The 27,072-nt window shown below is 39.2% G+C and overlaps 2 protein-coding genes across 5 annotated transcripts in view; both read left to right on the top strand.

The window, feature by feature from the left end:
* Positions 1–5,159: 5,159 nt before the first annotated feature.
* On the top strand, positions 5,160–11,267 carry LOC137252486 (titin homolog). Of its 4 annotated transcripts, none has more exons than XM_067788257.1 (4): positions 5,160–5,418; positions 5,970–6,112; positions 9,814–9,858; positions 9,922–11,267. In XM_067788257.1, the coding sequence occupies exons 3-4, from the start codon at positions 9,850–9,852 to the stop codon at positions 11,239–11,241; spliced, it is 1,329 nt and encodes a 442-aa protein (XP_067644358.1). In that variant the 5' UTR covers positions 5,160–5,418; positions 5,970–6,112; positions 9,814–9,849; the 3' UTR covers positions 11,242–11,267. The 4 variants fall into 4 exon arrangements, with proteins under 4 accessions (XP_067644358.1, XP_067644360.1, XP_067644357.1 ...); XM_067788259.1 differs by lacking the exon at positions 5,160–5,418 and adding an exon at positions 5,509–5,890 and having other exon boundaries at positions 9,814–9,851; XM_067788256.1 differs by lacking the exon at positions 5,160–5,418 and adding an exon at positions 5,509–5,890.
* Positions 11,268–14,101: 2,834 nt separating this feature from the next.
* Positions 14,102–27,072, top strand: part of LOC137233488 (SPRY domain-containing SOCS box protein 3) — a 40,521-nt gene continuing 27,550 nt past the window's right edge. Inside the window, exons 1-2 of the mRNA XM_067756524.1 lie at positions 14,102–14,233; positions 14,416–15,108. Coding sequence (XP_067612625.1) covers positions 14,668–15,108 — 441 coding nt within the window. The 5' untranslated portion in view covers positions 14,102–14,233; positions 14,416–14,667. The remainder of the gene's footprint in view (positions 14,234–14,415; positions 15,109–27,072) is intronic.

The following is a 27,072-nucleotide window of genomic DNA, read 5'->3' as shown; positions in this document are numbered from 1 at the left end:
ACGAGGTCCAAATATCGACTGGGACCATAACTTTTCGTCGAAGAAGACAGAGACAGAAGAAACGTTTCGGGTCGAGGAGCTGCTCATGAAACAGACAACAGATGACAAATCCCTTCGACTCACAAATGGGACCGAGTCGTAACATACGATCCGTGATTGAATGCCTTGTTTTAAATCACAACAGCTCTGGAATGGTGTATCGGATTAATGAAATATGTGAACTAGGGACAACGTGTACTCATTAGATCCGTAATGCATTATTATAGTTGTATAGCCTATTTTTTATCGCTTGAGTGAAAATAGTTTTGTATCCGTGATCGTATGTTATGATTCCTTAGCTGCTCGCGGAGATGTAACCGAGTAGTAGGAGCATATTTCTCACTCACTGCGGACGGCCACTTTGGACATAAGAGAACAACAGCGGGCCGCGAAAAGCAACTGATTTTAGAGCCACCTCGTAAAAAATCCCAGGCTACAGAGCCACAAAGCTTAGGTGAACAACAATGCGTGGGTTATCGAGAATTATCATGCCGCGAACATCGAAGAGAGATGCCTGGTTAGAAGAAAGAAGCCAGTGCAGTATATATGAGCATAGACACCTAGACAATGTTCCTGTTACGTCTTTTTTCGAGACGGAAAAATCATATGTAAAATGCGACTGCATAAGTTGATATCTTCTTGCCTAGATTATAAAATACTAGGGATCAATAGAGCGAATTTTCGTAATTCCCATGCATTAATATTTCGCATACTTACATACATGCAGATAGACCAAAGTTAGGACGGAACAACGTCTGAAAGACCCTTTAGATAAACGAATTATTTACAATCCAATTTGAAGGAAAAATATTTAAAATCACTATCGCCATTGATGATAAGAATTTTAATAAATACAACTGGACCCTACATTCGTTATCAGCGGCCCCATAAAATTATGAATCAGTCAATAGTTTTTTTTTTTTTGTTTTTGCCAGAACCAACATAGTTTTTGATTAAATTTAGGCGTCGTATTTATTTCGTAACATTTAATTTTTGATAGTCAATATAAATACGAATTGTACGGAATTTATGTCTGGAATGTCTGGCATGGAATTGTTGCCGAAGTGCTCCGGTTAACAGGGAATGTGTCAGGTGCGATATATGTATGTCTATTTTTTATACTTTAGAGCTATGTACATTAGATCGTATAGCTAAAAAAAATTTAAAATGTGCCCCCCGTGCTCGGATACTTACTCAGAGCACATTTGTCCGTAGAAGCTATTAATCTATTCGGCCATGTTTTGTTTTCTATAATCGACACCCTTTATTCGAGCCGCATGTAAAAAAATATTCAGATACCATTCGTTTGTTATTATCTGAGGCGATGAATAACTAACTTTCCACCACTAAATATGAGTCAACGGGCTACATGAGATTCTAAAAAGCTCTTGGGGCCTTTATAGAGCAAGAGGGTTAGCGCAGGAACATACTATACCTCGAGCCACAAATAAGTAGATTCAACAGGCTGCTATATTACTGCGGCGTCTTTCAGGGGGAAATTGTAGCCGTCAAAGCAGTAAAAATTCTACAGGAAGCTTGCTTAAGCTGCAGTCGCGTCGATACATAAAAAGGCAGCGATGTAGGTAATAATCTCAAACAGTACTTAATCAAAAAGTGTCTTGGAATGCAAAGATGCATTGGAGTCACATCAGCGCAGGCCGGACCATATATCTTTAAAGCACGGTGAGTTGGCAAAAGAAGGTGCAGCACAGTAGTGTTCCCGATCACTTTGGTACATGTACATATTCTTGGGCATGTACATATTCTACGACGTTAGACTCACCAATTTGCTCATGTCTCTAAAGAAACAAGATACGATAAGCCTACTAACGGCACACTGCCTTGTGACGGTTGAGCACGTTCTGCGTTCGTGTCCTGCGTAAGCGACATCATGGCTCCAGCTACTAGCGGCAGCAGAGTTGCCAGATTTCAAGGCAGCCATTAAGCTAGGTTCTAGAAAACTTCTAGTATTTGCCAAGAGAACGGAATCTACAGGTCAATTGTACCCTTCAAAACTCACACTTACTGAATACAGCGCCTGATGCCTAATTGGGGTTGTTCCATTTGGTTGTCAAACAAATTCTGAACATATTCAGACTATGTGAGGTTTATTGACCAGTCAGTTCAACCTAACCTAATTCTTCATAACCTAAGTCTTCAAACCTGTTTCACCTATTTTTACCGTATATCATTATACGCTCTAATGTGCAAATTCATATAATAAATACTATATAGAAATATTGAAGCGTTGAAGCCGAACCGGTCCGGTTGATGAGTCGAAACGTGTATATCATTAGTTTTTTGGGGCTCTTCCCCGGAATGCGTAGATTTTAATTTAAGCAAATTAAGCTTAATCTTAGCTTAAGCAACTAGTGAAAACCCGAGATTTGAGGTTTTTTAAAGTTTATTAATTTTTTTTTTTTTTATTACAAAGTCTCATGTATTATATATTAACTATCCTATACAATTTGTAAGCTTAAATTAGTTTTCCTAAAAAATATTATATTATTTTTGAACAGAAATATTTATTTTTCATATATTTATGTATAACGAATGGAAGACTTTTGAAGATTTTGTCATTATACACGCATATATATAAAATTTAAATTTATATAAAAAATTAAAAAATTATATGCATTTTTTAAACTTAGGAAATTTAAGACAATTTTAAGGTATGGAATGTATTGAATAATTCTTAAATTAATTAAAGCTTTAAAACGTTAATTCACACACATACACAATTTAAAAAAAATATTCAAATATAATAACTCATTTATTCTTATAACTATGCTTTAAAAAAGGAACTATCGACAAATTCTAAATTTCTTAAAAATTCGTTAAAATTCAATTGAAGCTTTTCAAACGAAAAACAAGTTTAAAAATTAGTGCAATTAACAAAGAATATTGTAAAAATTAAAAAACAAAAGTTGTAAAAACTAGTTTAGAAAAAAATACTCGTATTTTTCGTTGGCTATCCTAGTGCAAGAATTAGAAAAACAAAAACATAAAGATAAAAATAGTTTTGGAAAAAAAAATATTGTTTTTTTTTTCGTTAACTATCTATTATTAAAATAAAAAAAAATTTGCTGAAAATAAATTAAAAAAAATACTCGTATTTTTCGTAAACTGTCCAAAAAAAATTTTATTTTTTTTTTTCACAACTATGTACATATTTTTAAAATGATTTTTTTTTTAATTTTGGAAATATTTTTTGCTTGTATTATTATTATTTTGAAAGTTCTAAAAAAATAAAACAAAAAACTTAAAAAATAGTGCACTTTATCGTAAAAAATGTTACACCAAATTAAAGATAAAATTTTTTTATTGTTTAAACAATTTTTTTTTTTCATATACTCGAAACATTTTTTTTATTATTTTATTTTTTTTTTTTTTTTTTTTTTTTTGTAATGCATAAATATTTTAAAATAAGTTCCTCAAAGACTTTAAGTAAGTCCAAAATAAAAGTAAGCTAGTTAAGCATTAAAAAATTAAATTAAAAAAAGTATTTATTAATAAAATAATACATATTTAAAATAAAATGTTTAAAGTATGGAAAACTTATTAAAACTAACTTTTTTAAAAACGAAAAATATACAAGATATTGAAAAACCAAACATGTATTAAAAAATTTAAAGAAAGAACATATATTAATTGTTGAAAAAAAAATTTTTAATTCTAATAATAGGTTAAAAGTTATTTAAAAAATGTTTCAAAGCTTTTAGATGTTTTTAAATATGCATGTGCATTCAAAACTTTTGAAGATTTCAATTTTTTTAGTTATACCTATGTATATCATTTTTTTTTTTTTTTGTAATTATAAAAACTTGTTTTATTATAAAAAATCATGAAAACATAAAGTGTTTTCCTACCACATAAAAAAATCATTATTGCACTGATCCACGGAATCGAAAAAAGCTCTATTCCATTTGCGTCGTTTGGTGCTTCACCAACAGCAGTTTCAACTCCACTCAACCCTAATAGCTGGCTTGAAGAACTTTCAGCGCCTGTATGAGCTTTCCAAACTTCGAATGCTGAAATAAACGAAGTTTCTTTAAAGCGATAAGTACAGTATATGCCGGCCTTATTTGGATACATTTTCGTGGGCGGTGAGCTTCTGCAAGAGCACCAGACTCCTTTGCATCTGCAAACGAGTTAAGCGCGATGGAACCGGTGGTGTTTCTTAAACTTTTTTTCATAGCCGTTCATTCCTTCTTTGTCACACTATACCTAAACACTCGTAGAGTAGTTAAAGCTTGTACGCAAGCGCTCTAAGAGCTTTAAAGCTTATGCACCAGTGAGTACGAAACAAATTAGATAATTCCAAGTGTTGAAGATGAAAGTTCAAGCTGTTCTATTGAGAAGTAACCCAGATATGGGTATTTCCGGTCAGGAACTGTACCCGCATAGCTACCGGCGTAGACGACAAAAGCAAAAGCAACGAAGTCGACTTTCATTTCACGTATGCTCGTTTCGCCCAACTCCCCCGTGCATCTACCTATTCAATCTTCATATAACGCACACTTTGGGCGCGCGCCCATTCCAATGAGCTGGTTAGCCTAGCGTTCGTGGCACGCTTGTGGAGGTCGCGTCAACTTGAGTTGTTCATTTCGTACTGATCGTGGCGTGTGCGTAGCAACGAAATTTAAATGCTTTCGAAAAGGCGATAAAGTACCCGGACAGATCTTTCTATGTGAGGGTACATATGTTTGACTTTGTATATATGGAAATGAATATATAAATGATAAATGTCCACATAGAAATGCATATATTCATGAATGTTTGTATGTAAATGTGTATGTGTGTGTATCTGCCCATAGCAGGCACATAAAAAAGCAATCAAAGCCCTCACTAAACAACACCAACTCCACCGACAACTTCAACGGAGGAATAATCATTAAAAAAAACACAAAAACAACAAGAACAGCAATAACAGCAAATTGAAAAAAATATATATAAGACGATAACGAACGTGGGTCTCACATCACAAACAAATAATAAAAGAGTTTCGAAGAAAGCAATAGGATTGACTGTCTGCCTGCCTTGTCGTTTAACTTATTGTCTTGCTGGAGCTCGGACGAGCTCTATCTGTTCGTTGTTATACCCTTACGTACATATTTATACATACCTACATACCAAAAATATTTATCAGCAACATAAAAGAACAAACAACACAAACAGCTCCATGTCAAAAAGTGATGACGATGCTGTATGGAAGTTCAAACAAAAATATCCACACACACATATGTACAAATAAACTCATATAAAACTTGGCTTCCAACAAACTGTGGACCCTTTCAAATATGCTTCATTGGCAGTCCGCTTCTGGTCGTTGTGACTTGAATATAACCATATAAAGCTGCATACAGCCCATAAAGTTGTGTACGTACATACATTCATAAATAAGTCGTTTCTAAAGTATTACATAGAATGGGTCGAAGAATAAATGCACATAAAAAGGAGAAAAATCAACTGCATAGGGGGTATGCAAGTGCATCGCGGACTTACATGCGTGAAGACATAACCATACATATAACAACTACTAGAGGAGCATGAACTCTATTCTGATATACACGTTGTTTAGCTGGAATTCAGCTAAGCAAACTGAACAGATATTTTCAGATTTTTTAATGAGAATTAGTAAGACAATACCTCCAAATCGGGCTTATTGGCATTTAGTATTTTTAGTGCTTTTGTGAGCTATATGACTCAATTTTTCTCGAACGGCTCGAATAGCTCGGAAAAGTTATTTCTTATTATGATGGTGCTGATGGTACTTTTTCTCAAGATGTCAGTTTATTTTTAGCAGCAAAAACACTCCCGAAGGTTCCAGGACGAGATCTTCAAAAAGCTAGTAATCAATATCAGAATACATTGATTTTAATTGATCATCAATAAAGACCTCACATATACTGAATGTGTCCATATTTTAGGTTGAACCGGCCGGTACGTGAGGATTTCATGTAGACTGAATGAATCCATAGTGTTATCAGAAGCTTGATCAACGTCCAAACTGAAAACCCCAATCAAAAAACCGAATCAGTACTGTTATGTTAAAAAAGCTCGCAATATCTTGGTAAATATGCAAGTTATAATAAGTTTTATAATTATCATGTGAGCGACAAAAAAAAAAAAAGAAGTTATAAATTATAAAAACTGCAAATATATGGATGTAGCTTGTAATGTATAAATACTTTTAGATAAATGAAAATTTGAGTTATAGTATAAAACTAGCAGACCCGGCATACGTTGTTCTGCTCTAAATTTGGCCTATCTGCATACATTTTAATAAGCTTTTTCCGTCAAACTCCGCCCTACCCCTGTGCACTTTTTCCTAATCTTTTTATATACTCCTCCCTCCGTCTTTTTCGCTTCATCTCCATCTTCGTCTCATTCTATCTCTTTCTCAGTCTCCTCCTCTCTTTTCTCTTCTCTCAAGTCTTTCTCCTTCTTCTACATCTCTTATTGCCAGTCCCAGAGGGTGGTATGTATTTTGTTCCAGTCCCATTCGGAGTCTCAGTCCCAGTCCCACTCCGAGTCTCAGTCTCACTCCCAGTCCTAGTCTTAATCCCAGTCCCAGTTCTCCTCTGGTATACTTCCCGGAAAAAAGCATCGTAAATATTAATATAGGCAAATTGATATAGGAAATTTCAGGCAAATCGAATAGGACGTATGTGAATAGGTATATGGGTATTATTAATTCTTGTCTTTATTTCGACTTCGCATGCATATTTATCAGTTTTACCAGGTTGATACGACTAAATCGAATATCACAATGAACTTTAGAGCTCTCAGCAACAGCTTTCATTTGATATCCATAATACACACACATTCTAGGGGTATCCGGGTCCATGTTTTGCCATATATCTCGAAACCCTAGTCACTCACTTACTTTGTACTAAAGCATACATCAACAGCTTCAATTTGATACTCATAATTTAAAAACACATTCTAGGTGTATCCGGGTCCACGTTTTGGGCCCTAGCCTCCCAGTTGTATGAAACTTATCCTGTACTATAGCACTCATCAACAGTTTCATTTGGTAGCCATATTGTATAAACACATTCTAGGGGTACCCTTTTCCACGTTTCGGGCTATATCTCGAGACCCTAGCCTCCCAGTTGTATGAAAATTACCCTGCACTATAGCACTCATCAACAGCTTTCATTTGATATCCATATTGTATAAACACATTCTAGGGGTACCCGGGCCCACGTTTTGGGCTATATCTCGAGACCCTAGCCACCCAGTTGTATGAAAATTATCGTGTACTATAGCACTCATCAACAGTTTTAATTTGAAATCCATATTGTATAAACACATTCTAGGGCTACCCGGGTCCACGTTTTGGGCTATATCTCGAGACCCTAGCCTCCCAGTTGTATGAAAATTATCCTGTACTATAGAACTCATCAACAGTTTTCATTTGATATTCATATTATATAAACACATTCTAGGGATACCCTTTTCCACGTTTCGGGCTATATCTCGAGACCCTAGCCTCCCAGTTGTATGAAAATTACCCTGCACTATAGCACTCATTAACAGCTTTCATTTGATATCCATATTGTATAAACACATTCTAGGGGTACCCGGGTCCACGTTTTGGGCTATATCTCGAGACCCTAGCCACCCAGTTGTATGAAAATTATCGTGTACTATAGCACTCATCAACAGTTTTAATTTGAAATCCATATTGTATAAACACATTCTAGGGGTACCCGGGTGCACGTTTTGGGCTATATCTCTAGACCCTAGCCTCCCAGTTGTATGAAAATTATCCTGAACTATAGCACTCATCAACAGCTTTCATTTGATATCCATATTGTATAAACACATCCTAGGGGTACCCGGGTCCACGTTTTTGGCCAAATCTCGAGACCCTAGCCCCCCAGTTGTATGAAAATTATCCTGTTGTTGTTGTTGTTGTAGCAATGCTTCGCCCCACCTAACAGCCGCGACCGATCACAAATTGTCATCAATATCCTCTAACGGGAGTCCAAGGAAACTTGCCGTTTCAACAAGGGTGAACCATAAGGAAAGCGGTGTTAGAGGCGTTGGTTCCACATTACAATTAAAGAGATGGTTGGTGTCATGTGGGGACACATTGCAAGCGGGGCATACATTTTGTATGTCGGGGTTGATTCTGGATAGGTAAGAGTTTAACCTATTAAAGTATCCAGAACGAAGTTGAGCAAGAGTGACACGCGTATCCCTGGGGAGTATGCGTTCCCTTTCCACGAGTTTTGGATACTTTTCTTTAAGTACTGGATTCACCGACAATTCCCGGCATAAAGGTCCGACGCCTGTTTATGGAGTTCACCAAGGACCTGCTTGTTTTTTTTCGCTTCATACGGCTGGGTTCTCAGGTGCCGTATTTCCTCAAAATGTTTACGGAGATGACTCCTTAAAATTATCCTCTACTATAGCACTCATCAACAGCTTTCATTTGATATCCATATTGTATAAACACATTCTAGGGTTACCCGGGTCCACGTTCTGGGCTATATCTCGAGACCCTAGCCTCCCAGTTGTATGAAAATTATCCTATACCATAGCACTCATCAACAGCTTTCATTTGATATCCATATTGTATAAACACATTCTAGGGGTACCCGGGTCCACGTTTTGATCTCAAGACCCTAGACACGTAGCGAAAAAAAAGGTAGACGATGGCCGATTCTCAAACCTACCCAATATGCTCACAAAATTTCATGAGAATCGGTTCAGCCGTTTCGGAGGAGTTCAGCTTCTAAAACCGTGACAGAAGAATTTTATATATTAGATAAAAATAATTAATTTTTCTTAAATAATTTTATTGCTATAATGTAAAAATAAGTGTCACGTGTGGGACAACATTTGTCACGGGTGGGACATGTTCGAATGAAAAACGCTGAAAGAACTCGTTAATAGTAAATAAAGTGTTCCAAAGCATTAAAATATGATTCGCTTCATAAGATCATATCATGGGCTTAACAAATTTAATTGTGGAGAATTTCAAGAATTTTCGTTCTCTAAGGCTTTAACTCAGATTCAAGGGCCATGAAAACCTCTGTTTCATAGATTTTGTATTTTGATTAAAATTTCTACTGGACGTAAATAGTTGATATCTTTTTTAAGATTATAATGCCTACTCATTTCTAACAACAGTTCCATGCATACTTGTGACGCGAGGGACAAACTTTATTGTTGAATAATTCCTTAACAACTTCAAAGATATCAAAGTTGAACTGTTGCTGTTGCTCTTTTATCTGGTTATGGTTATATCGTTATAAGTCACCATTAATTGGCCTTTTAAGAGGAAGAAAAGGTGTTGCAAATGCATTTAAAGAATAAATTTATTATTTTAGGGTTGAATGAAGGTCTTTACAGGATGTTCAATATGGCGCCGTATAGGGCCGGCTATATTCACTGGGTGATAGAAAGAGATACAGAATGAGACCACGATAGTCAATTAAAAATAAGGTGATCGATTCCATTTGTAACTTTGACTTCTATGCAGAAGTTACCACACTTGTCTTTTTGTGTTCACACGGTCTCCAGTTTTGTAATAAAAGTTATCTCCGCACCAAAGTTCACTTTCTCAAGGAACCACCCTTTAGCATGAACTTTTTTGCTAATTTGCAGTCGACTTCATTTTATCGCCGACTGTTATTTGCAACTTGCATTTTCTGAAATTGATCGTAAAATTTAAAATTTCACACATATGTAGGTATTTAAATAATTGAACTTCTCTATTTATTGCATGCCGATATCTATTCCATTTTAAATTAATAGATACAGCGGGAAAGATATATTGAGCTATATGGAGAAATGTTGGAAGTATATTTCAAATATTTTTTTATGTTAACTATATAAATTAATAAAGTCGCGTTATTTTTTCAGTTGACTCTATTTTTTAGTATTTTACTGGCCGTTAACACAAATACCCTGCAACCGATGCCCTTTAAATGCATTTTCGACTACAATAAAACTATACCAAATTTAATACCGGGATATCTCGTGATACAACCCAGCGAGAAAAATGTAGAAATGAAAAGTCAATGGGAACAACTTCCTAGAATAGTTAAAGACAATGCGGATCAAACTAGTCGAACAGCACTGCAAGTAGTTGATTGTTTATTGATCGTGAGAAATAAATCATCGTTAAGAGACAATACTGAGAAGCCCATGAACAACCGTGCTGATGCATTATCGTCAAAGAAAAAATGTATCATGCAAAAACTAAACGACTTGATAACATCCAAATCCAAATCTAAAAAACTCAAAAAAAAATCAAAGTTAACCAAAGAAGACTTATTACGACTTAAGAACTTTAAAAGTACCGCTAGTGAACCTTCATATTTAAAGACACAAAAGACTGAGGGAACAGTTAACGAACTGCCTGAAGCAGAATATATTGTTGGGTTGGATGAAAGCAGTGCAGAAACTCAAAGCAAAAAATCAAAACATTATCCAAGTTCAAAAAATACCACCTCACCTCCAATATACTACAGATCCACACAACAAGATAAATTACACAAGACACAAAAGTATTCCAAAAAAACCAAGTTTGTTACATCTAAGAAAAAATCAGAGGATATTTCGAGCAGTAAACAAAGGATAAAGCGCTTCAAAATCGCAGATGACGGTACTAAAATACCGGTCTATTATAGATCAACAGAAATAGATAGATTATTTAATGCAGGAAAATACCCAAAAACCAGAAAGATTGTTAGTTCGAAGAAAAAAACTACAAAAAATTTAATTAAAAACGCGTTGCACGCAGACGAGGCTAACCCTATCTTAATAGATCATGAGACGGTCACTTCGCACGCAAATCAAAACTTCGAAGAACCCAACAATTTGGAAGGCTTGAAGCGGATGGAGCAAATAAATGTTTACACTTCAAGTAGTAAAGAGATCCTGGACAATGAAATTCTTAGTCGAGAAAGTATGAAGGAAAAAGAAGTCAATTATAAGAATGTGCTTGGAAAACGCTGGGATGGCAATGGTAACTGGGACAGTGAAGCTTTAACCACAGAATTCTCACAATCTCAAATTTTGTGGAGTACAGATTCTGACAACGAAATAACGGGTAGTGAAAGCTTTGACGTCGATGGCTTTTATTGCAGTAAAAGTATGGAAAATGGGGACTTAAATGACAAAATTGTTTGTAAAAAAAGTTCAAATATTGAGTCGGTTGTAAAAATGCTCATAAAGTAGAGAGAATAAAATATTAATTAATAGTATTTTTAATAGTCCTTAGCTGGCAGCACTTGGGGAAGAGACAGAGCAACGCTAATAGCTACCTATAAAGCATTTGGCTGGCCGCATATGTGCTACGCGTCTCCAATATGGTCGCCGAGTTTAAAAGAAAAACACTGGTGGAAGATGCAGCCTTTTCACAACACTGCGTTCAGAACTGCTACAGGATGTGTTCTTATGTCGACAGAATATCATCTACACAGTGAACCGGGTGTACTCCCCATACAGGAGAGAAATGAAACTGGCAGTTGAGGAAACCAGGCTCCCCAATGAGACGCGCGTCCCTCTTGCACAACTTCGATCTGGATACTGTAATAGTTTAAACTCGTTTTATTCTAAAATTAACCCCGACATACACAACGTGTAAAACATACAACGTGTGATGTGTCTCCACATGAACCTTGCAATCTTTTCAATTGCAATGTGGAACGAACGCCTTTAGCACCCATGTCTTCTAGGTCCAACCCTATTCAAATTGTGAGTTTTCTTGGTCTTCCATCAGAGGAAATGATAATTTGCGAGAGATGACTGCACAATAATGGCCACAGGCCCAGGCCCACAGATCGATGAGCTTTGCAACAAAATAAACGGCTACCTCCCTGATCTCCCCAGTTTTTTCGCCTCGCGAAACCTGACATTATCACCGACTAAATCATCGGCGACCTTATTTACAACATGTACGTCCCAAATGTCGACCATTTTGCACATCTACGTCAATGGCGCTATGCTACCGACTGTCTTACACCCCCAAATCTTGGATGTGACGTTCGATCAGGATCCACATGTGAGCATGCAACCGCAATTGTACCGAAAATCTAGAGGCGCAATAAAATCTTCAAATCTCTTGCTGACAGTACTTGGGGTAAAGATAAAAAAAACGCTCATTACCACTTACAAAGCAATTGGCCAGCTGATTGCATACTACGAGTGCCCGATATGGTCGCCAAGCCTAAAGACTACTCACTGGAAGAAGCTACAGGCCTGCCAAAATACCGCCCTCAGAACCGTCACGAGTTGTCTTCTTATGTCCCCAGACCAACATCTACATAAAGAGGCGAGAATACTCCCCATCAGGGAGAGAAATGAAATGCTAACCAAACAGTTTCTGTTGAATACCCAGAAACCTGGGTAACCCAACAGACATCTTATTGATGAGCCTACACCGCCTAGGGGCTTAAAGAGTCATCTCCGTAAGCATTATGAGGAAATGCGGCACCTGAGAACACATCCGTATGAAGCCAAAAAACACAAGCAGGTCCTCAGTGAACTCCACAAACAGGCGTGGAACCTCTATGCCAGGAATTGCCCGGTGAACCCTGTACTCAAAGAACAATATCCAAAACTAGCAGAAGAGGAACGCACCTTCCCTAGGGAAACGCGAGTCACTTTAGCTCAACTTCGATCTGGATAATGTAACAGGTTAAACTCTTACCTATCCAGAATCAACCCCGACATACAAAACATATGTCCTGCTTTTAATGTGTACCCACATGACACCAACCATTTCTTTAACGGTATTGTGAAACCACCGCCTCTAATACCCCTCTCATTATGGTCCACCCCTTTTGAAACAGCAGTGATCGGTCGCACCTATTGGATGGGGCGAAGCACTGCTACAACAACAACCACATTAAACATTTTAGGTAGGAGGTGTAACAGTAACATCCAATTGAAATATGTTCAGAGTGACACGACAAATTATGAGTTTTCTTGGACTTCCATTAGAGGAAATGAAAATAGGTGAGCATTCGCACTTATCGGTGTGGCGTTGCACTGTTACAAGAAAAGATGAGAGCCGTTGTTGTTTTTGTATTAACGATAAGGATACTTTATTTACTCCCCGAAGGTTTTGAGGAGTGTTATCGATGTTGATGGTCTTTTGCCGGATACAGTTCCGGTACGTTTCGGTAACAAAGCACCATAGAGGTACTAGCCCGACCATCTCGGGAGCCATTAATATGACCACATTAAACCTTCTTGGTAGGAGGTGTAACAGTAACGTCAAATTGAAATATACCCAGAGTGACACGGCACTGATGAGAATCAATAAAAGAATTTGCCGACATCAAGAGAGACCGAAATGGTCAAAGGACCATTACACTACCCAAAATATTTCGGGAGTGTCTTTATCGCTACAACAACAACGGCAGTTAGTTGCTTATACGCGGCGAAAAATATCGGGAGCCGAAAAATTTCTCCGCACCGATCGTACAATAAATGGGTCCAACGCCTGTTTGCAAATTAAAATTATATCTGCGGAAAACAACTTACTACATAATTTTTTCTGTATACAATAAAATCATCAAAATTACAACAACGGCATAAAAATTTTCAACTTTGTTTGGAAATATCTTTTGACTGACTAAGAATTTCTATTTTCCGGCGTCGATTTGTTATAACCGAGGTAAAGGCGCGTCTTTTGCCTTCTCTCCCGACATTTTTGGACGAGCATTAGCTGTCGACACATGTTGTAAAATATTACCAGTTAATCATGCGTTGTTTGAGCGAAAGTGTCTCACGGGGTAGCTACCATATCTAAAAAGCTGCTCGTGTGTTCGAAATTAATGATTGGACTCCGTTTGAGAAATGATATTTTCTCGTTTATTACCTAAACGTTCGAAATAACAAAAACGATTGATTTTCATGAAAAACGTTACAATTAACGTACATTGCCACCTTGCTAAAATATCGTTAGCAATATGTCGATAGCACATGCTATCGAGAAACACATAACATCTCTGCTTTGAAGCACACAGAGTTGCTTTTGCCACTAAACAGCTGTCTGTAAATAAACAATCCGGTTCTATAGCGATGCGTACATATATATACTGTATTTGCTATTCCCCGTCTCTACCCACTTTCGGAAACAAAATCATCAGAGGCTTTTTGTTTAAATATAAGTGCATAAACTGTTTACATTTTACAAAAGCCTGCAACATAGATAATATAGGTATGTATATAAGTGTATGTAGTTAAAAATACTTACAGGCAGAAAAAGGTGTCACCCGAAGTCAATGCGCCGGCAACCGAACAGTCGCTGAACGGAACTTGAGAATAGCACACTTGCTAAATGAATATACAAAACAAAGTTGAAAACAAGAGCTCTCTCTACATATTAAAAATTGTTTATAGGTTTTGCTGTTTTTTGAGTGGGTGCTACGCGTTATTGTTATTATCTACATACATAAATACGTCCAACTCCGGCGAAGTGGGTATGGAATTTTCCATGCTGGCATAACAACTTGTGTATAATCATTCATAGCGTGGGTGATAACTACTTAGGTGCGGGTGTGTGTCTATCTCCACCATTTGGCTTAAAACTCGTCATATATTCAAAGAACTTGAAAGCATAAGCATTGTGAACATTCCAGAAATTTCTTAAATATGTCTTATCGTCGCCTATATGCAATAAACACTGCACAGCGACCAATCAAACCATTTTGTGATTGTCCATTTCCACAAAGTGTACTACTTGCTACATATAAAGGATATATACCCGATTTGATAACATGTCGATGTGGTGAGCGTACTACAATGGATAATAAAAATAAGTCAAAACAAAAAGATTCAACAACAACAACGAAGTGTAATAGTGACGATACTGTGAAGGAGTTGGAAAATGAGGAGTGGTGTCAACCAAATGGTTTACAGTGGAGCTGGGCACAAAATGTATCTACTGACGCTGCTATAGATGGCGCTGATATAACCTTCCATCCTACTTACAGTCAAGGCACTGCCATTGTGCGAAGTGAACGCCCATTGAAGGCTGGAATGGTGCATTTTTGGGAAATACGTATTATAACGCCACTGGCTGGTACTGATGTGGTAAGTCTATATAGTCATCATGATTATAACTCACTTTTTTTCTTTGTATATTATATTAATAGACATATGTACAATAGTGTTGTTGTGAGAGCCGGGAGAAATAGATTTAGTTCTTTGAACTTTGAAAAAAGAAATCCGGTGCCCGTATTATAACATTTCTTTCTGGTTGATTGTCGTATTAAAACCATTATTTGAACGTCATCATAGGTTGTTGTCGTAACCGCAACTGGTTGAAGGTTTAGGGATGTGAGCAATCCTTTGTGTGTCCCTTGTTACGACAGTTATGCATAGATACGTGTATATTCTGAGCCCTCAAACTGTCAGCTCACATTAGCTTTTAAGCGAAACAACATTAAGCGGAACATTTTGCACCAATGTCAAAGAGCGACCATGACCTCGCCTCGCGAAACCTGGCATTATCACCGACTAAATCCCCCGCGACCTTATTTACAACATGGACGTCCCAAATGTCGACCATTTTGAACATCCACGTCGATGGCACTACGCTACCGACTAACCTACACCCCAAAATATTGGGTGTGACGTTTGATCAGGATCTACATTTTGGTGAGCACGCAGCCGCAATTTTACCAAAAATCCAGAGCCGTAATAAAATCCTCAAATCCCTTGCTGGCAGTACTTGGGGAAAAGACAAGCGCTCATTACCACATACAAAGCAATTGGCCAGCCGATTGCGTGCTACGCGTCCCCTATATGGTCGCCAAGCCACTAGAATAAGCTACAGGTCTGCCAATTTACTGCTCTCAGAATCGCCACGGGCTGTCTTCTTATGTCCCCAGAACACCATCTACATAATGAGGCGAGAATACTCCCCATCAGGGAGAGAAATGATATGCTAACCAAACAGTTCCTGTTGAATACCCAGAAACGCAGACCTGCTCTGGGTATAATGTCCACAAGAAAGACCGCGAGAGCGGAAATGGAGGCGGCCTCGCTTTTATTATACACCACTCTGTGCAATATTATATATTTGATCCTGGCATCGACCGCAGGGACAATGTCTTAGAACGTCAAGGCCTATCTGTTCGGTCAGGCGATGCAAATCTAGAAATCATCAACATCTACATCCCTCCTGTCACCTGTTGCCCCAGTGGATACCGCCCTAATATCGAGGCCTTACTCACTGGCAACAATCGCATTATCTTAAGCGATTTCAATGCCCATCCCGACCTATGGCATTCAAACTTGCGGGCGGACAGTAGGGGTGAGATGTTGGCGGATCAAATAGAAGAAACGACGTTCTGCACAATAAACGGAGACGCCCCCACACGTATGGTAGGAAGCGGTCATAGCTCGCCAGATATCTCAATCGTGAGCGCAGAACTCGTAAACTGCGTCAACTGGCAGCCGATGGTAGCATTGGCATCCGACCACCTGCCCATACTTATTTCATTCGAGCGTACCGCCGACTTCATCGTCACCGAAAAACGCACTTTCATAAACTTCAAAAAAGGAAAGTGGGAAGAATATAAATCTGCAACAGACAGCAGCTTTGCTGCCCTCCCTATCCCGACTGATGCCCGCCAAGGGGAGCGTGCCTTCCGTAAGGTCATTGAATCCGCCTCGGCACATTTCATTCCCGCCGGCAGAATTCCCGAAATCCGGCCCCACTTCCCGGCGGAGGCCGCGAGCTTAGCGAGGGAACGCGACCTTATAAGACAGCTTGATCCAGGCGACCCCCAAATAAGGGATATAAACCAACGCATCAGATTGCTTGTGGACGAACACAAGCGGGCGAAATGGGAAGAGCACCTAAGAGGTTGTAACCTCTCTACCGGTGTAGGTAAACTTTGGTCCACCGTAAAGTCCCTATCGAATCCGACTAAGCACAAAGACAAAGTTTCCATCGCCTTTGTCGATAAGGTGCTGTCGGATGCGAAAAAATGCGTCAGCGCTTTCTGCCGACAATATATAATGCATCCTACGGTTGACAAAGACAGACGGAGAGCCAATAGACACGCACATAAACACAAATTCAGCGCGTCACCAGTCACCATCACCGCTAGAGAGGTTGAGGACGCCATTGGTCGCGCTAAACCATCCAAAGCAGTGGGCCCAGACGGCAAAGCCATGCCGATGCTTAAAAACCTAGGGAAAGAGGGTTTCAAATATTTAGCGCATGTCTTCAACCTGTATCTTTCCACCTTTGTCATACCCGAGAAATGGTAAATGGCCAAGGTGGTCCCGCTACTAAAGCCTGCGAAACCAGCTAACATAGGTGAGTCATATCGTCCGATATCTCTCCTATCGCCAGTGGCAAAGACGCTTGAAGCCATTTTGCTCCCTTATTTCCAAGCACATTTGCAGCTAGCCCCTCATCAGCATGGCTTCAGAAAACTCCATAGCACTACCTCCGCGCTAAATGTCATTGGCACCCAGATAAATTGCGGTTTGAATCAATACCCCCACCATAGAACAGTACTCGTAGCGCTAGACCTATCAAAAGCCTTTGATACGGTCAACCATGGCTCGTTACTGCAAGACCTGGAAGGGTCTACCCTTCCCCCATGTCTTAAAAGGTGGACCGCAAATTATCTGGGTGGTCGGCAGGCATCGGTGCAATTCAGAAACGAAACATCAAAACCAAGGAGAATTAAACAGGGGGTGCCACAGGGTGGTGTCCTATCCCCACTTTTGTTTAATTTCTACATATCTAAGCTACCTTCACCACCGGAAGGAGTCACAATCGTTTCCTACGCCGATGACTGCACAATAATGGCCACAGGCCCAGGCCCAGAGATCGATGAGCTATGCAATAAAATAAACGGCTATCTCCCTGATCTCCAGTTTTTTCGCCTCGCGAAACCTGGCATTGTCACCGACTAAATCTTCCGCGACCTTATTTACAACATGGACGCCCCAAATGTCGACCATATTGAACATCCACGTCGATGGCACTACGCTACCGACTGTCCTACACCCCAAAATCTTGGGTGTGACGTTTGATCAGGATCTACATTTTGGTGCGCACGCAACCGCAATTGTTCCGAGAATTCAGAGCCGTAATAAAATCCTCAAATCCCTTGCTGGCAGTACCTGGGGAAAAGATAAAGAAACGCTCATGACCACATACAAAGCAATTAGCCAGCCGATTACGTGCTACGCGTCACCCATATGGTCGCCAAGCCTAAAAACCACCCACTGGAAGAAACTACAGGCCTGCCAAAATAATGCTCTCAGAATCGCCACGGGCTGTCTTCTTATGTCCCCAGAACACCATCTGCATAATGAGGCGAGAATACTCCCCATCAGGGAGAGAAATGAGATGCTGACCAAACAGTTTCTGCTGAATACCCAGAAACCTGGGCATCCCAACAGACATCTGATTGACGAACCAGCACCGCCTAGGAGCCCAAGGAGTCATCTCCGTAAGCATTTTGAGGAAATACGGCACCTGAGAACCCAGCCGTATGAAGCGAAAAAACACAAGCAGGTCCTTGGTGAACTCCATAGACAGGCGTCGGACCTTTATGTCGGGAATTGCCCGGTGAATCCAGTACTTGAAGAAAAATATCCAGAACTCGCCGAAGAGGAACGCATACTTCCCAGGGAAACGCGTGTCACTCTTGCTCAACTTCGTTCTGGATACTGTAACAGGTTAAACTCTTACCTATCCAGAATCAACCCCGACATACAAAATGTATGCCCCGCTTGCAATGTGTGCCCACATGACACCAACCATCTCTTTAATTGTAATGTGGAACCAACGCCTCTAACACCCCTTTCCTTATGGTCCACCCCTGTTGAAACGGAAAATTTCCTTGAACTCCCGTTAGAGGATATTGATGACAATTTGTGATCGGTCGCGGCTATTAGGTGGGGCGAGCATTGCTACATCAACAACAACAATACCCAGAAACCTGGTCATCCCAACAGACATCTGATTGATGAGCAACACCGCCTATGGACTTAAGGAGTCATCTCCGTAAGCATTTTAAGGAAATGCGGCACCGGAGAACTCAGCCGTATTAAGCAAAAAACACAAGCAGCTCCTTGGTGAATTCCACAAACAAACAGGCGTCGGACCTTTATGCCGGGAATTGCCCGGTGAATCCAGTACTCAAATTCAAAATGTTTCAAATTCAAACACAAATTCAAGTTCAATCTCATACATAGTACATATTGTTAATTAATGCAATAATATTTTTAAGTGTTGATCTAGGCTCTAAGAGTCGTAATAAATAAAATAAATAAATAAAAGAACAGTACCCAAAACTTGCGGAAGAGGAACGCATACTCCCCAGGGGAACGCGAGTCACTCTGGCTCAACTTCGTTCTAGATATTGTAACAGGTTAAACTCTTACATATCCAGAATCAACCCCGACATACAAAATGTATGCCCGCTTGCAATGTGTCCCCACATGACACCAACCATCTCTTTAATTGTAATATGGAACCAACGCCTTTCATTATGGTCCACCCCTGTTGAAGCAGCAAGTTTCCTTGGACTCCCGTTAGAGGATATTGATGACAATTTGTGATCGGTCGCAGCTATTAGGTGGGGCGAAGCATTGCTACAACAACAACAAGGACCATGACAAATCGAAACCACCGGTTAGATGCTGTAGCATAAGCATTATTGTTCCTTGTTTGCTTTTTAGGGTTTAGTCTTTATGACAGCTTCTTTAACCTCTGTGGGCATGCTGGTTATGGGAAACGCATGTTGTTGCTGTAGTCTTAACGATAAAAACACTCCCCCAAGATTTTGGGGAGTGTTATAGATGCTGATGGTCCTTTGCCGGACATAGATCCGGGACGTTCCGGTAACAAGCACCATTACGGCACGGTACTAGCCCGACCATCTCGGGAATGATTCGATATGACCTTATTGAATCTTCTATGCCATAACCCCCCACCCTCTAGTTCCATGAGGAACTGTGGATTGTTGTAGCAGTACACCGCCAGAGCGTATGATATATGCATATTTATAACAGGATTCACCTCGCGTAGGTGAGCTTGACAATCGGGTTTTGGACTCTAATGTTATGATCAAATGAAATTTTTATTTTAAATATCTTTTTTTATATTTTTTTATTTTAATTATATCTAATGTAATACTAGTTATCAAAGTAATCAAAAATTTTCTCTCTTTGATATAACAATTCAAAAATAACTTAAAGCTATATTTTTCTAATTTAACAAAGTTGAAATAAGTAAAGTAGAATTATAAACCGTACAGCTATGAATAGCGCTTATCAATCCCTTGAATACCTTGACAGCAATTTGCTTTCAATATTGAGATGCCTAATTTCAAAGGTCGAAGTTCGGGGCGAAGCGTTGTAAATCCGGCATAATAGTCCAGATTCCCATATATTGCTTTGCCAATAGGCTCGACTTTGGCAGCTAAGCGCACCATGTTTTTGTGTCACCGTCTGTTGCAAAAACTCTGTGTAGCAAGACCGCACCTAACCCATACATCGAACTCAACAATATTGAACATCAAAAAGTTCCTATTGCTTGGGGTAAAAGCGGTGGCCGCCGTGGTGTGATGGTAGGGACTCCACCTACCACACCGAATATCCTGGGTTCACGCCCCGCGCAAAGCAACAACAGGTTTTTTCAATTGGAAGAAAGCTTTTCTAAGCGGGGTCGCCCCTCGGCAGTGTTTGGCAAGCACTCCGAGTGTATTTCTGCCATGGAAAGCTCTCAGTGAAAACTCGTCTGCCTTGCAGATGCCGTTCTGCGCCGGCATATTGTCCCACCAATTTGTAGGAAAAATTAAAAAAGGAGCACGACGCAAATTGGAAGAGAAGCTCGCCCAAAAATCTCTTGTTGTTGCTGTTGTTGTAGCGATAAGGTTACTCCCCGAAGGCTTTTAGGAGTGATCGATGTGATAGTCCTTTGTCGGATACGGATCCGGTACGCTCCGGTAACACAGCACCATTAAGGTGCTATCGCGACCATCTCGGGAACGATTTATATGGCTACATTAAACCCTCAGGCCATCCCTCCATCCCCCCCCCTCAGGTTCCCTGAGGAGCTTGGGGTTGGCAGAGCGTCTTCTGTTAGTAAAACGGTATTCGCCGCTCGAAGGTGAAGTTGACAATTGGGTTGGGGAAGCTATATATTGCGCTACACAACCCCTTGAATCCCAACAATCTCTTCGGAGGTTATCGCGCCGTATATTTATTTTATTTAAAGCGAAGAAACAATAAATTGTCATTGATATCATCCATCAGAGATTCAAGGACACATACAGCTTCAATAGCGTTTCACGAAGGAGATATGTCTACATACATAGGTGTTAGAGGAATGGAAGGCCATAACAGTTATAACGATTAAGCACCAATTGATTTAGTAAGTTAGAGGCGTGGGTTCCACATTGCAGATGTTCTGGATAAGAGTTTAACATATACAGTATACATATCACAGTTGTTCGTGTATTGGACTCAGAGAATGCACTTTGCTGGCATTTATCGGAATACACCTTTTCCGTCTATTTCTGAGTGAGACCTAGAGCCTTTTATTCTCTTCTCGTTCGCACGGCTAATTTCTTGTTTGCCGGATCTTTACATGGTGCATGTGGGAACGTCTCCTTACATCTTTGGGAGGCTGGGCCGCATCATTCATTTATCTGTTGCAATGCAATGTCTCTGGAAATCTAACAGAAACTGTTTATTCAGCATTTCGTTTCTCTCCTTCGTGGGGAGTATTCTCGCCTCATTGCGTAGATGGAGTTCTGGTGTTATAAGAAGACATCCAGTGGCAGTTTTAAGCGGGGTGTTTTGTCAGGGCGATTTTTACGAGTAGCACTGTAGCGGCTGGTAAACTTCTTTCTAGGTAGCTATCGGCGTGTCTTTGTCTTCGCCCCTGTCCCTTCGCAGCTTCAAAATATAAAGAATCATTTCTACGCTCGGCTTCCAATTTGTGTTTCTTGCAAGTTTTTCTTTGCAACTCGGTTACAAAATAAGAGTGTTGAATTGAAATAAGTAGATAGTTTAACAAATATAGTAGTTCCATATATGTTCAGGTCCATTGCGTTGTATGTATGTGCGTCTAGAGCCTGCGAAATTTATTGTTGTTGTTGCTGTAGCGAAGGTCTTGGGGAGTGTTATCGAGTTGATGGTCCTTTGCCGGATGATATCCGGTACGTTTCGGTACCTAGCCCGACCATTTCGGGAACGATTTGTTATGACCACATGCAACCTTCTAGGCCATAACCTATATCCATGAAGAGATCGGGATCGCCAGAACCTCGGCTGTTAATGAAACAGGATTCGCCACGGTTAAGTGAGGTTGACAATTGGGTTTGGAGAAGCTATGTATTGCGCTGTTTTTGTGATGTAATTTCACTTGAAATAAGTATGCACGCGTTATTCTTCAATCGTCTTTATTATTCTACATATTTAACTCTAAGGAGGGTAAGGTACCGGATGTGAAGCAATATGCAAAACTCGCTAGTGCTCTGGTGTTGTTGCCAGACTATTTGAATAATAATTAAAGTGAGACATAACAATCTCCCACGCTTAATTGGACTCATTATGTGATAAATGAATTAATATATAATTGATTTACATATCTGAATATTAAATGTATATGTACATGAATACGAGTAAATATTGAAATTTTGTTTCTAAACGTAGTCTATTAAGTGTCGAGGTTTCTTCTTCGAACGTGCAGATCTACGGACGACTGGTTCTTGACCTCTTTGCGCTTCATCAGGCGTCCCTTGATTGTTTGACAATTCAGTTGGTTGGTTGTTTGACTCGAGTTGAACTTGTGGAATAATTGGCTCAAAATTGTATTGACTATAATCGTTGGACGGTTGTGTTGAAGTGCCTTCTTCAATATCTGGAGAAAAATTAACTCTTCGTTGTTTAACCTTGTGGATTTCAATTGATCAATGTGTCGTATTATTTCGTAGCCGTCATCTAGCTTGACTAAGTAATGGAGATTACCAAACCTTTTGAGAACGGTACCTGTTTTCCATGCCGTTTTGTTAGTTCTTGTGAATAATGCCTGAACCCTTTCTCCCACGCTTAGTTGACGCACGGCTGGAATAGGGTTTGTTGATTTGTTTTCCGTGTTTGGTTTTAACGCATCCAACCGGATTCGAATTCGTCGATTGAGATATAATTCTGCTGGACTTTTTCCGCAATTAAGTGGTGTTGCGCGGTATCTTTGCATAATTTCGTTAATTTTGTGGTGTATAGAGCCTGGCTCTGCTGACATCGCCTTCAATTTTCGTTTGAGGGGTTGCACATTGCGTTCCGCTAATCCATTTGTGCTAGGATATCCTGGTGCTATAAGTTTTTGAAAAATTCCGTTGGTACTGCAATATGTTTTGAATTGATCGCTTGTGAAGATTGTTGCATTGTCGGATACCATTATCGAAGGAAAGCCGTGAGACGCAAATATATTTGAAAGTAGATTTATTGTTGTTGTGATCGTTGGAGCATCGCGTAACACTCGTACTTCTGCCCATCTGGATTTCGCATCCATGACAATTAGGAAAAATTTATCTTGAAATGGGCCTGTTGTTTCAATGTCACGATCGATGCCTTTCCAAAAGCAATATCTTCTAGCAAGCTGTTCCATCCTAGTTATTTCCGGATGGGTATGGTGAAGTTCTTGTAGTATTTGCGGTTGTAGCTTTTTCGGGAGCAACACTCTTTGACCTTTAAAGATAATTCCATTATTAAGTGTGTATACATCTTCATTTTCATAATTGTTAAGTAAACTTGACTTAAGTTTAGATAGGTCTGGATGTCTATCAGTTTCTGACGCTAGAATTTCCGCATTTATGAACTCACTTGAAATTTCAAAAATTGATACTGAACATAATTCATTTACTTCTTCATTGATAATTTTGTCTGTAGATGGCTTTGTTAGAGTTGGAGCTGCGCGGGATAAACAATCGACATTAGTGTGTTCTGAACCCTTTTTGTAAACTATTTCATAGTTGAAACTTGATAGAAATTCAGCATAACGTAGTAATCGTGATGCTGTTATTGCGGGCATTTTACTGTGCTGATGGAAAATTCGCGTAAGTGGTCGATTATCGGTAATGTGTTTAAACTTCCTACCGTATAGATACATAATAAAGTGATTGATGGTAAATACAATGGCTAAAGCTTCTCGATCTAACTGGCTGTAATTCCTTTCAGCGGCAGTCAATGATCTGGATGCAAAAGCGACGGGATGCTCTAGGCCATCCTTCATGTGCGAAAGCACACCTGCAATTCCCGTAGGACTTGCGTCGCATGCTACTATTACCGGCAGTTCGGGATTGAAAGGCATTAGTACTGTATCACTGGCGATAATTTCTTTAAGTTTTAAAAACGCTGCCTCGCAACCGGAAGACCAAAAAAACTTTGTGTGGGTTTGTAGTAGTTGTCGTAGTGGAAACGTAATTGTAGATAAGTTTCGAATAAATCTGGAGTAGTACGTAACCATTCCTAAAAATCGTCTAACATCGTCTTGCTTAGTGGGTCGTGGCATATTTATTATCGCTTGAATTTTTGATGGTGATTTTGAGATTCTATTATATTGAACATGACCCAAATATTCGATCTTAGTTTGAAAAAATGGGCATTTATTTTTATTTAAATGTAAATCATGTCCCTTAAGGCGCTGAAGGCATTCGATTAGATTAGTTGCGCAGTCTTCTTTTGTAGCTCCATGTACGATGATATCGTCGAAATACGACATTGTGTTTTTTAATCCAGATAATATTTGCTCAAAAATGCGATTAAATTCAGCTGGTGCTGTTTTGATACCAAATGAAAGCCTATTTACCTTATACGTGCCTCTATGCGTAGATATTGTTTGGATAATGCTAGATTCTTCACTTACTCGAAGATGTAAATACGCCTTGTATAAATCAAGCCTACAAAATAGTTGGAACCTTGAGATTATTCAAAATTTCGTCAATGCGACGTATGGGGTAGTTTGCAGACACGAGCTGTGTATTAACTCCGACTTTGTAGTCGACGCAGAGTCGCACTCTGCCGTCTGCTTTAGGGATAATTACCAAGGGTGACCCCCAGTCACTTCTTTCAACTTTTAATATGATCCCCGATTTTTCTAAATCATTTAGCTCCGTCTCAACACGGTCGCGTATTGCATATGGAATTTCTCGCTCCTTGATAATACTCGGTTTAGCGTCTTTTCGGAGTTGAAGTGTGACTTCAAGGTTTGGCACACACCCTACTTTTTGTATAAAAACTTGTTGAAATTTGCGAATGATGTCTTCTATTGAACAAATATTACGCATTTGGTAGTTTGATAGCTTATTTGCACATAGATTGTCCACTTGCTGTAAGTTGATTTTTAGATGTCTAATCCAAATTCGACCCAAAAGAGCATCATACCTATTTGGTACTACGTACATTTCTTCTACTGATAGGTGGTTATTGTATTCTACCTCTATTTTTACTTTGCCATCTGGGACTATTACGGTTTTTGTGTATGAACGAAATGCTATTGAGGATGATTGAAATTTTGTTTTGATATTGAGCTGTTCGAACTCATTTCGAGAAATTAATGTAAAGCCTACCCCCGAATCTACTTCAAATTTTTGTGGTTGACTATTAATTTTAACAGTAATGTAATATTTACCCACGTCTTCCTTCAATTCGCCATGATGACTTTTGTAAAGATCAACTATTTGATTTATTCCGTATACCTGGTGAATTGCCTCATCGCTATCAACTGCTTTATGACTCGACTTGTCGTTGAATTACTCATTAACGTTTTTATACATACTTGTTGAACGTGGCCTCTTTTGCCACATGAGCTGCATTTGAGGTTATGTCGATTTGTTCGACACTTTCGTTTTGTGATTCTCCTTACCGCAGAGAATACACAAGTTGTCGATGCCTAATTGATTGTAATTTAATTTAGAATTTGCGCACTTCGACTGTGTTGATGATGAACGATTTCTTGACGTCTGCCTACTGCGACTTGCACCTGCGAGACTACCGTGCACCTTGTTTACTTCCTTCACGACAGTTTGTGGTTTTGAATTTATCTCGCGGCTATCTATTTTCGACGCTTCTAAAGCAAGTGCCCTTTGTACAAGGTTCTCGAAATCTGACTCTTCTGATTGAAGAAGCTGCTCACGAATTGTGTTATCTTTTATTCCTCTAATGAATTGCGCAAGAAGAAAAATGTTAGAAATGTCTGCATTGCATTGACATGCCGATATAAAGGCACAATCATTTATGTCCCGCCGGAGTAATGCTACAAAATCTGCCACGGATTGTTCTTCGTTTTGATATGTTGAAAGGAAACGGTGCTGTATTACTAACATGTTTCTAGCTTCGCCACCACCTCCTCATACTTTAGATCTGTTATGCTTTTAGGCGCGATCAACGATACTAATAATCTAAAGTGTGTAGAGCCGATGGAATTGACCAGCATTTGATGACACAAGGTTTATTTTCGTATTTATCCGATCAGTTAATTTATCTAATTTTATATATAATAAGCTGGTCTGATCTATTTATGTGGGGTGCGAATAAGACAAAGCTTTTTCCACCTTACAGCTCAACGTTTCGCTAAGATTTTCTTAGCATCTTCAGGAGCGTAACTTTTTTATTTGTAAATACTCCTTTCATTTGGAGGTAATTTTCGAATCTTTGTAAATAAAGTTTGAAGTTTTCTTTCTTTTCATTGAAAGTCTCGAATGGCGGCAGCATAATGTGCGACGTCGGCTGCGGTGACGTTTGTTGCTGTTGAAGGTTAGAATTTGCCTTTACTTGTTGAAGTAACTCACGCTGAGTTTTGGTAAATACTTGTAATAATTGCTCAAATTGGTCCTTGTCCATGATTAAGGATTGTATTGCAACTTGTATTTTCGAATTTTATTTGCTGTATTACTTATTTTCACTCGTCGCCACTTGTGATGTAATATCACTTGAAATAAGTATGCACGCGTTATTCTTCAATATTCTTTATTATTCTACATATTTAACTCTAAGGAGGGTAAAGTACCGGAT

Source organism: Eurosta solidaginis, chromosome 5 (genome assembly GCF_040869045.1).
Source record: "Eurosta solidaginis isolate ZX-2024a chromosome 5, ASM4086904v1, whole genome shotgun sequence".
Classification (NCBI taxonomy): Eukaryota; Metazoa; Arthropoda; class Insecta; order Diptera; family Tephritidae; genus Eurosta; species Eurosta solidaginis.
This window is presented reverse-complemented; position numbering and strand designations above follow the sequence as displayed.